Source organism: Trichinella spiralis (assembly GCF_000181795.1).
Source record: "Trichinella spiralis strain ISS 195 chromosome Unknown Scfld4, whole genome shotgun sequence".
Taxonomy (NCBI): Eukaryota; Metazoa; Nematoda; class Enoplea; order Trichinellida; family Trichinellidae; genus Trichinella; species Trichinella spiralis.
Window position 1 is genome coordinate 4,236,376 of NW_003526943.1, and position 10,746 is coordinate 4,247,121.

General features: G+C 29.5%; 1 protein-coding gene across 1 annotated transcript; it reads right to left on the bottom strand.

Annotated features, from left to right (window-relative positions):
- Nucleotides 1–2,817: 2,817 nt before the first annotated feature.
- On the bottom strand, nucleotides 2,818–3,646 carry Tsp_01073 (hypothetical protein). The gene is made up of 2 exons (XM_003376817.1): nucleotides 3,574–3,646; nucleotides 2,818–3,047 (listed from the first exon to the last, which is right to left on the bottom strand). The coding sequence occupies exons 1-2, from the start codon at nucleotides 3,644–3,646 to the stop codon at nucleotides 2,818–2,820; spliced, it is 303 nt and encodes a 100-aa protein (XP_003376865.1).
- Between the last annotated feature and the right edge of the window lie 7,100 nt (nucleotides 3,647–10,746).

Sequence of the window (10,746 nt, forward strand, 5' to 3'; positions counted from 1 at the left end):
TATTATCATTGCTCTCTTTGTTTATCAAACATGATTTTATCATCATGCGAAATGACTAATTGTTCATATGACAGAAAAATGATACTTTGACAACCGATGTAATTTTCGATTTTTATTTGGATGAAAGAAAAGTGAGGATGAGTATCCTAGCAAGGACAAATCGTATCCGGTCCCTAGCTACTCTGCTCATTGTACATTAGTGATAACTTTGGCTCGGCGCCACCGTCGGCGAAGCAGAAAACAAATCTGCTGAATGGGTTGGGCTAATCAAGATATCAGGAACGGTTCGGCGCGTTCATTAATAATCACGGTCAGGAAGTGGTCAAAAGACACGCCCCTTTTGATGTAGGCGCGGGGTCAAACATGACGCCTGTCAGTCGCCGCTTCAGCATTATTAGAGAACGTTCGTCCATAATAATTTTTCATACAATACAAGCCCTTTTGTTGGGGTGGAGTAGTCTCGTCAAGGTCAGTAGTGGTGGAATAGCTTCAATGGTGGAACCTTTGTGGCAAGCAGGCGTGAAAAACTACCATTCACTAAATGAACATTGATCACTGCCATTCCATCTACTCTCCACAACATGTAAACCTCTGAAAGCCGACCTTGCCTACAGTGACAGTCATTATCGTTAGTCGCGAATTATCGGCGCCAGATTGGCCTTTCTGCATTTAGGGGTCAAAAGCCAAAATTTTTCTGACCTAAGAGTATCATTTTGAATAACCTCTCAACATTATATGTTTATATTGCACAGAAAGCGCACACTAATCTCACAGTATTAAGTATGCAATTCCTCAATAGCAATTTCATGTATCACTTCACTTGAAAAGTTTGATACTACTCATGAATGAATGCAAGATTGATATTTAAAATATTACATTACATCGTTAAACAGTTTACTATTAAAAGCAAATAGCTTTATTAATCAAATGTAAATTATTAAGTAATTTTATTTCAAATTTAAAACTGAATCAAAATCCCTTTAAAAATAATCATTTATCACATTACAAGGAAAACGGACAAATGAAAAAATTCAATAATATCAGAGTAAACAGTTTAATAATGGAAGTTATTTTATTGCAGATTTGTCAATAGTTGCATTATTAATTGCTAAATGTTCAACCCAATGACAAATAGCAATAAAAGGATCTAATCAGAGAAATCTAATTATAAAGCTCGAGTTCTGCTTATTACATCATCGAATTTTTTAAAGTTTATTTCACTTTCTACATTTTAATATAAAATGAATAATGAAACAATAAAATAAAATTTAACTGAATTTAAATATACATACAGATATGACTTCATGTACATTTATTAAAGTACAAATTCATTGGAAATCTTTTAATGATTTATGAATTAATGAAAACCTGAAAGCATGTTTTACGTGGGAAAAATATCGTTAAATAAATGATATTTAACACGACAATGCAAAATGCTCATTCAATATGATATGATCATCAATAAACATTTACCATGCAAATAGCTCACTTTGCAAAACAAAATATGGCTTTCCCTAATTTTATTTACTCACGTTTAGCTTTTTTGTTTTCATAAAAAATATTATAAAAATATTCCTAGATTAATGTTTGCTTTATGAAATAAAAGAATTCATTAGTTTGCAAATCAGTTCTCAGTTGAGTTTAATGTTTAGTGCCTAATGACGTCATTTTTGCAGGAAATTATGAAAATTGTATTTCATAAGTAAAATGCATTTTAGAATATTGAAATGAAACAAAAATTATAAAATTAAACTTTTAACTAAATACCTGCGTTACGTTTCAGAAAAATAAACATCAAAGCATATTCAGAATTTTGTATTTGCTAAAGTTTATCATTAAGCATAAATTTTGAAATTTCTCACTAAAAAATTAACTTTTTATTAATGCTAAAAATGTGCATGTGTGTTTATTTGGAATAAAACAATGTGAAAATTCAAGTGCGCCATTATATTTCTTAATTAATAAAGATTAAATATAATAAATATATTTTTAAATTTTATAAAATGTTTTTATGTCATAAACTTTCAAAATTGCGATTCTAATTTATAATTAATGATCCAGTGATGTTACTATATAAAAAAATACTATATACATACATAAATTTACGTGTGCATGTGTTTGCCAGACAACACTGTATCAATTTAAAGGCTACACGCAGTATTGTTTATTTAAGTAAAAACATTTTTTATTTACAAAAAAAATATTACATTAGTATAAATTAATTAGCATAATATCAGTTAACTAAATTTAAATTTTTGTGCTCGTGATAATTGGTAAAAGAATAAACTGGCATTGCTGGATTATATGAAAAAGTGCGGATCGAAATTTTTGCTCTGCTCTGCGTTGTCCTACGATGCTAGCTAGAAAAAACAACACCAGATGTTAAATTTCTAAATCGATGACTAATTTCAAAACGTGAATACAAATTTGAAAAAAAAATCTAGATTTAATTTGCAGTTCCATTTGAATGAAAATATGAGGCTGCATGAAACGACATGACACTGATAATTGTCATTAAAGCGCTTGCAAATGGACGTTAACAAGTATTATTAAAACTACCCAGACACCCATTGAGAAGCAAACTGTACGCCATTAAACAACTATCTGTTTCTCAACGACTTTTAACAAGAAAAAACTATAAAAAATGATTTACGACACTTTTTTATGTAGCAATTTTGAGTAAAGTAGGAAAATAGGCGTTGACAGATGACCAGCACATTACAATCTGTGGAAGCTACGCTTGCACCAAGCGGACTTATTATTTGAATTACAACTGCGACGCGCTGTGTAGAAGCTGCTCAGACAAGCGGAAATTTTTCAACTGTCTTTATTTCTGTTTTGCCAGTTTTGTTTGTATTCTATACCGAAAAGCGATGCCATATGCTTTTCCATGCAGATGACCATATGACGGTCACTTTTGAACCAAGCCAAGGGCGTTTCACACAAACGCACAGCCGCGACAGATTTCCTCCTTAAGGACCACTGAACATTGATGAACAAAGCGCTTGTCAACTTTACAGCATAACTCAATTCATCTTTTATCATCACTATTATCATCATCATTATTAATTTTAGATGGGCGAAGAATTTTAATTTCATTATTATTCAACAACGTTACAAGTGACCAATTTTTCACACTATTTGAATTTTTTCTATTAATAAAAATTTCAATATGCATCATCATCATCTTGTTGCTTTTATTTGCAGCACATTTTAATTTCAATTAAAAAATATCATATTTTGACTTCATTTTAAAATTTTCATCTGTTTTTTGCAACAACATAAAAATTAATCTAATGATAAGTAATTGGATTTTTTTTGAATTTATTAAAATTATTGCACTTTTGTAATATTTATTTTTTAAATACTGTCAATATTAATTGAATCTTAATATTATCAGATGGATTGTATTTGAATGTAAATAAATCAGCTTATGAAATCAAAACAGTTTTATTGTCCTGTTTTCTTCTTTGAGTAGTAGTAGGTGAAGTTTAAAGTAATCTGATTTTATAACTTCAAAATTTTTTTCTGAAACTATAATAGATAAAACTTACATTTATCATATTTACTTACAATAATTGTTGAACTCTTGAATTATCGAAACAATCTGGAGATAAGTGTGCAATTTGCAGAAAAATATAGACATAATAAGCTAATAATTCTTCCTGATAATACTTTTTTATTCATGATGAATTAAAACTTAAATGCTAGTTATTAGTTTAAAAAATTATTTTAAATCGTTTCAAAATCACATTTATTCAAACAGTCACGCTATTTAAAATCAGATTAATGTCACTTCAAAAACAAAGAATATATTTAACTGAAAGAATTTGAAATTTTTGCCAGTTGAATATTTCAACAAAATAATTATATAAATTTCACGTAATTCAAAAAAAGGCAAAGACTTTTTATAGTACATATAAGTGATAATACAATCATTACTTTCAGAATTTTAATAATAAACTTAAATTAAACGTTACGAATATAGACGTTAAAAGGTTTTATGAAAGTAATGCTTTCTTCAGTTGTGCAAAGATATCTGCTAAAAAATGTTTGTTATTAATAAGCTATATATAACAAATATGAATGCTTAATTCTTGCTATTTTGATGTAGCATGTCAAAAAATGACATAAATTATATTTTAACATAAATTTAAAAAAGTGTAAAATTACAATAATTGATCTATTTCATCTTTTAATTTGCAAAGGGACTTTATCTGCAATTTGCTTCATGAATCGTACAAAGAAAAAGATACAGTGAAAAATATTTGATTGAATTTCACTGCTCCGATGCATTTTACGAACAAGTTTATATAATAATTAATATGAGAAATTTTTATGAGAGGTGGAAATTTTTTGAAAAGCAACTGAATAATCTCAGTTCATTAGTGATAAAACATGATTCAAAGTGCTTGAATTTCTGGTCATTTCATCTCAGCACAACAAACTAAAGCCTGAGGCAGAAAAAATTGGAACACATTGGCGCCTTGTTGCACAATAATATTTATCGTTTGCATCCGTTCTGCTGCAGAGAAGACGTTAATAATTAAATTTTTTCTGCTCTTTTTGCACATTTTCAAAAGTTCTAGTATTGAAATTTTGAAAAAACTTGAATAAACGGTTGAAAAGCAATCTCTCCAATAATTTGGGTTATGAAAAGACAATTTTTTTAAAAATACCCTTATTATAAATAAAAATAAATAAATAAATAAATACAACGTACATAGATTGATGAGTAAAAAAATAATCAAGCAGAACAATAAAAAATGACAAACGGAAATGACCCGCTGTGATAAAAAGTAAAATAAAAGTGGACTACAGCGTGAATTCGAGCTTTTTGCCAGTTTTCATCACCTGTCACTGGATGATCATCACTGTGATGGTGTCGATTTCAGCAATAAAGCGGCGCCAAACAGGCGACACATGCTATCATCAAATATGATGCCGGATTCAAGATGGTCATTAAAAATTTGAACGATAAATCTTGGAGAAAATTCTATCTGTCGAAAAAGGTACCCCTCAACTTCATCAGTCCTGTTTTGCCATATTGAACAGTGAAACGTCGTCACATTGCCGGTATTTTTGGCAAATCAGACCGACCAAAACGGTCGTTATTTTGGTCGTTTAAGCGTTCTAAATTGACGAAAAGCGTCGCAGGGGTGGGAAAATGTCATTAAATTATTTGTCTCCAAATCGGGGACCAGCCGCTTCCAACCGTGTAGTGCTTACGTGGAAATTTGTGAAATCAAAACGAGGACAAAAATCCCAAACTGTTATAAATATCGCTCTTATAAATTATAGTCAACTATGCTAATAATACAATATAACACAATCTTAACTTTTACATGACACCAACAAATCATATTTACAATACAGATAATTCGAGGTAATTGATAATTCTCAGCACGATTTTTTTGCACGCATCATCATCATTTTAATTTCACAATACTGTAATGCGTATTCCAATTTGAAATATTAATAGAACAAATAGTGTAGCAATTAATTATTAAACAAGCTTTTAGGTTAATGCAACTTTTGTTTATACATGTATGCAGATAACTTTATATAACTTATTTTTATTAGTAATCAAAAAAATTCTATTTTATTTGACACACAAAAATTAGAAAAAAATTAAAACATTAATTAAGGGTTCAAAAGTTGAATTAGACAGAAAAAATTTGCATCTCATTTAATTAACGTTTAAATAATTGGCTAAATCATATTTTATTTTCAAAATTTCTACTATCTGAGCGAAAAATTACAGTTTTTGATGCGCTTTGGATGAGAATTACATTTAAAATAAAAAATTTTACAATAATGGTTGATTTATAAATGAAATTTCTGTTAAAATAAATCATTTTTTATAAAAAATATTGTGAATGCAAAATTTATTGCATTATCAGAATAATTCTTAAATTAGCAACTATTAAATCAACGATTCAAAAATTGGCATATGATTTTATAATTTATGCTTATGAATTTTATTCATCGTATAAAATATTTGTTAATTATATTTTGTTTTTGTAAATTAAAAAAATCACAGTAGTACTATATGTATATAAAAACAGTTTAAATGCAAGACTTAAAAATCATATAAAAAAGAATTTATGTACGAATTTTAAATTTAACATTTCAAAAGATACAAATGAAATTAAAAAGTATGATTGATGTACTATGGAGAAAATAAAAGCTAAGAGGAAAAATAAAATTTTTCGATTATGCTGCATTGTTTCTTCTGCAGTTTGGCAACTGCTATAAAAGTGCGAAATATATCCGCACAAGCTGTTTTAACGATAATTCATTATTTCTTCAGTTGTCCAATAATTTTTTAAATAATTTATGCATTTTTAATGTGAGCAGTAAAAGCAATAATAAAAGCTTATTTTCTTTTCTCTAGATTTATATTACACCTTAAATTCTATGAAAACCTTTTAAACAACTATCACAGTTTTCATCAGTGAATTAATTAATTATTTTAAACTGAAGAAAAAACTGAAAAAAATAAGGAGAATTTGCTTTTGTTAAATTTCACATAAAATTGACGTTACTAATTTTTTTTAAATAATTCTAATAATTTAAATATATTCTTTCAAATGATATTCTCATGGGGTTCCACGTCATAACAGTAGTGATAACGACTTAACCAAACTGGGAGGCTAAATAATCTCTACTAATGCTAAGATGAAGAAGATAAAAACATTAGGATAAAGGGAAAGGAGGCACTGCGAACAGGAAGTTGGCTTACGGCAGCACCGGTCCCGTGATTCCAGACGCTTGCTCCAGACTGATCAACCGGTCCGGACATGTCTGGAGGTGCAAAATTTCCGCTTTCATGCTAGCATGGTCCAACACAGCGCGAGAATAACGCAAAATGCGAGTAAATACGTAATGCATGAAGTAAATACTATAGTCGCAATATTTTTTAAAAAAGATGCGCCGGACACACTTCTGACAATAATTTTGACTATTAATCACTCAATCAAACGAATAAAAAAATAAATATGGAATAAATATTTAGCATGAAAATTAGTAGACGCGGTCCGTGATATTATTTACTGCAGCTTTCAGACGATTGCGTAAAATTATAAAGCATCGACGAATGTATGAACAGAAATGGCAAGTCGCCGGAACGCACATACCCCGGCTATTGAAGGCCGACTGCACAAGTGAAAGTTGCTTATTTTATAAAATTATGAAAACAAACCAATCTTTACATTTTATAAAGAAAGATGAAAAGCTTTTTCTGAAAGAAACTACTTTCAAATTATTGAGCTTGTGTTGAAAATGACGCCCCAGCGGTAGATTTATGATTCAGCGGAAAAGTAGCAAACAAGATTTGAAGATGTCAACTTTTTGAGTTTTATTAGCCTGGATGCAAAAACAGAAAGCTTGATTTTGTTGACGTTGTTGGGTGTGTTTTGCGAGTGGATGCGCGATTTTATGGAAGAAAGAAATTGTCGAGATCCACTGCCGTTGAACAGTTATGAACAGTGGACGGATGGTCGGTCAGATGGATAGAGATAATCGCCGCTCCAGCGAACTATGCACAGTTTCACCGCGAATCTGACAAAGCAGGCGGAAATATGGCTCGTTGAGGCAATCATGCAATTAAAAAAATTTTTCCAAAATTTTTACATCGTGCAAAAAGCTGTGTGCATGCGTGCGCTTGATGTCAAACTTACCACGAATTCTTGGAAAATTGGCTTCAAAATCAGGGGAAAATGTACACTTCGGACTTGACTGAGAAAGCGACAGACGTTGGATTCGTTTTTGCACGTTTTACGCTTGAATGTGATCAAAGCAGTCGGACTTGATTCAGCCAACCAATCGCAGAGGTACCGTATCTAACATGGAACAGAGTGACATTCTTCATTATTGCCGCCGTTGATTGACTGCCGGTTGATCAACCTTGATTGAACACGATTTTACGGTTTGTCGGCCATAAACTACCGTACGCCGTCGGAGGTTTACTAATTGCATGCTCTGATGAAATGGCATACTGTATGCTGCAGCGCAGTTTTGCCATGTTCTCTGAGGAACCCCGTTGCCCAGTTCGCATTAGCGTAATGGACTTTGCCATTCTTTAACTCTTCATTTTATGAATAGGGTTTTAATCACGCGGTCGTGAGCACGTCAGTGTTGAACGGCTTGCACAGGTGAAAGCCTGACCAGGATGTGTCGCTTAAAATCGAATTCAAACCCGGCAGGGTCGGCAAAAGTTGCTCACGCCTCAGCGCCCAAATACGCCTTGGGAGGTATCTTTTGTTGGATCTGTAAACAATTCAATTGCTCGGGCAACTCTAAAATTTATATTCAAAAAGTAAAAACAAATGTTTACCAACATTATTGCTGATTTACAATAATCTGAACCAAAAATTCAACTGAAATTCATATTGAAACCAAAAATAAGTTGATAATTCTAATAATTTTATTATTCTCAATACTTGTCTCATTCATCATTTATTTTTTGAGCATTCATTGAATTGGTCTGACATTATTAACGCATATCCCTTTTTTAAACTTTTTTTAAAACTCTTAAATTTATCATACATGAAATTTATTAAACTTACTATTTTAAACCTTTTGTTATGTCATGCAAATTATGCATAGGTAGGCGATTGAGTAGCAATGGAATGCAAAGGCAAAGGCGTTATTCTTCATATTAATTTTGATTTCAACTTTGCTCAGCATAATCATAGTATTAATGGCAGAAACCAGCAAATTCTATATTACACAAATGCATATATGTATATAAGATTTGTGTGGATTTTCATCTTAAAACTAAATACAATTTTTGATAATTAATTTACCTAAAAAACAAAATTAGACAAAAATTATTTATTATAATTAAAAAATTCATTTAAAAAATTCTCTATGAAAAGAATATAAAATGTATTGTTACGGAAAGTTCCAAGCAATGAAACGGTTTCTACTGAAATTGGCTGCTTAATGAAAATTTGCAGCTTTGAAGTGCTAATTTTTAATTATCATTATTACCACTTTGCAAAATATGCATTATTAAATAATAAAATAATTCACGGTAAAATAGTGTTTGACTTGTTTGAAAAGGTGGCTTTATTAACGTAATGAAAAATTTACAATGACTGATAATAAAATGCATCAACAATTATTAATTAAAGTGTAATTGAAAAGAAGTGTTGAACACAGGCTGAAAGTTTCGCTTTTAATGTGTCCATCATTTTGCATAAAAAACAACTTGCCATGCATTATATCTTAATTACTGAGCAGCTTTTCCATAATATTAAAATTTATATCTTAATATTTTGCTCTCAAGTGAAAAATAGAATAAAAATTTTAAATTCGATGAAAAATTAATATTGAAATATATCACTCTCGAAGTTAAAACTTTTTTATTACATATCTTTCGTTTCATCTTTATTTAATTGTTCTTTTTTCGAAATTCTATTCTGAAACTGCTTTGTTTTGTATACTTTTTTGTAGATGATCTCAATTGGAAAAAAGGAATTTTCTTAAACTGTTTGAAATGCAGATTTTGGTAAATGTATATAAATATTTAGTTTGTTTGTTACTTCAATAAAATCAAATATTATTTGTTTAAAACGTTTTTATTGCATTATGTCAATATTTTATGATTAACATCTTGCAGGAATTATAAAGCAGCCTCAATATAAATTCAGTATTTAAATGTAAAAGTGGTAAGCATAGATCATTATTATTATGTTATAAATATGCGCCATTTTCCATATTTGCACATAATGCGAAATATTCACTAATTATTGCAATAGATACTCTTCAGTTTATCACTTGTGAACTGCTATGAATTTTATTTCTAAAATTTTAATTTTACAAAAAAGTAAATGAATGAATATTGAGAAAAGCAAATAAATTGAAACAAACTTAAATATTACTAAATGCAAATAAGTGCAATTTAAGAAAAAAAAGTGGAAAAATAAAATTTTGCAACGACAAATGTGTATACGTTTGAAATAATAATCTCAACTATTCTGAATCATATTTCAATAAATATAATTAATGCATTTCGTTACAAAATCTGTTATGCAATTAAAACTTATTGTTTATTCAATGTCTTTTCAAAATCTGCAAAAGTATTTAGTTAATTTTCTTATTATAGAACTTTTCTTCTTTTCACGAATACAATTCTTGGCTAATTGATCAAAATTCTTAGTTTAGTTTAACAATGCTAATTTGCTTCAAATATATGTTGAACAATTTTCACTTTGACCAAGCCATTTGCAATTAGTCATTGCATTTCCCATGAAGCAAATGAATATACAAGAAACAAATTTTAATAGTTCCAAACAATATATGAATTTTAAAATAACTCGTTTAAAAAACGACACCGTCTTTCTTACAAAAATATACCCAAAGTTGAATTTTCAATTTTTTCCAATTTATTAAACTTGCAAGACAAAAAAACATGTAAACCCTTATGGAAAGCTCAAATTTGCATAATTTAAATATATTAAAAATAAATTTTAACAAAGTATCGCATTGCCTAGTGTCGAAATTTATGAGAAATAGTTTTCAGTTTTATTCAAAGGTGTGGATTTTTGCATAATGAAAAGAATGTTAACAAGCTAAAAGCGAATTTTAACAACAACTGTAGTAATCGATCCATTGGGAAGTAAAAAGGATCACATACAAATTGAACCATCTCGCATCGTTGAACTGAGATTGGCTGAAAAGTGACTTCATTTTCCACTAAGCTGCATAATCTATAACCTTTGATCGATATTCACCGAA

Excerpts from the sequence above, each read along its gene's own strand:
- Tsp_01073 (XM_003376817.1), bottom strand. The coding sequence starts at position 3,646 with ATGTCTATATTTTTCTGCAAATTGCACACTTATCTCCAGATTGTTTCG. Across the intron at positions 3,048-3,573 it reads TCAAGAGTTCAACAATTATT|TGATGATAAAAGATGAATTG; the intron begins GTAAGTAAATAT and ends TGATGATAATAG.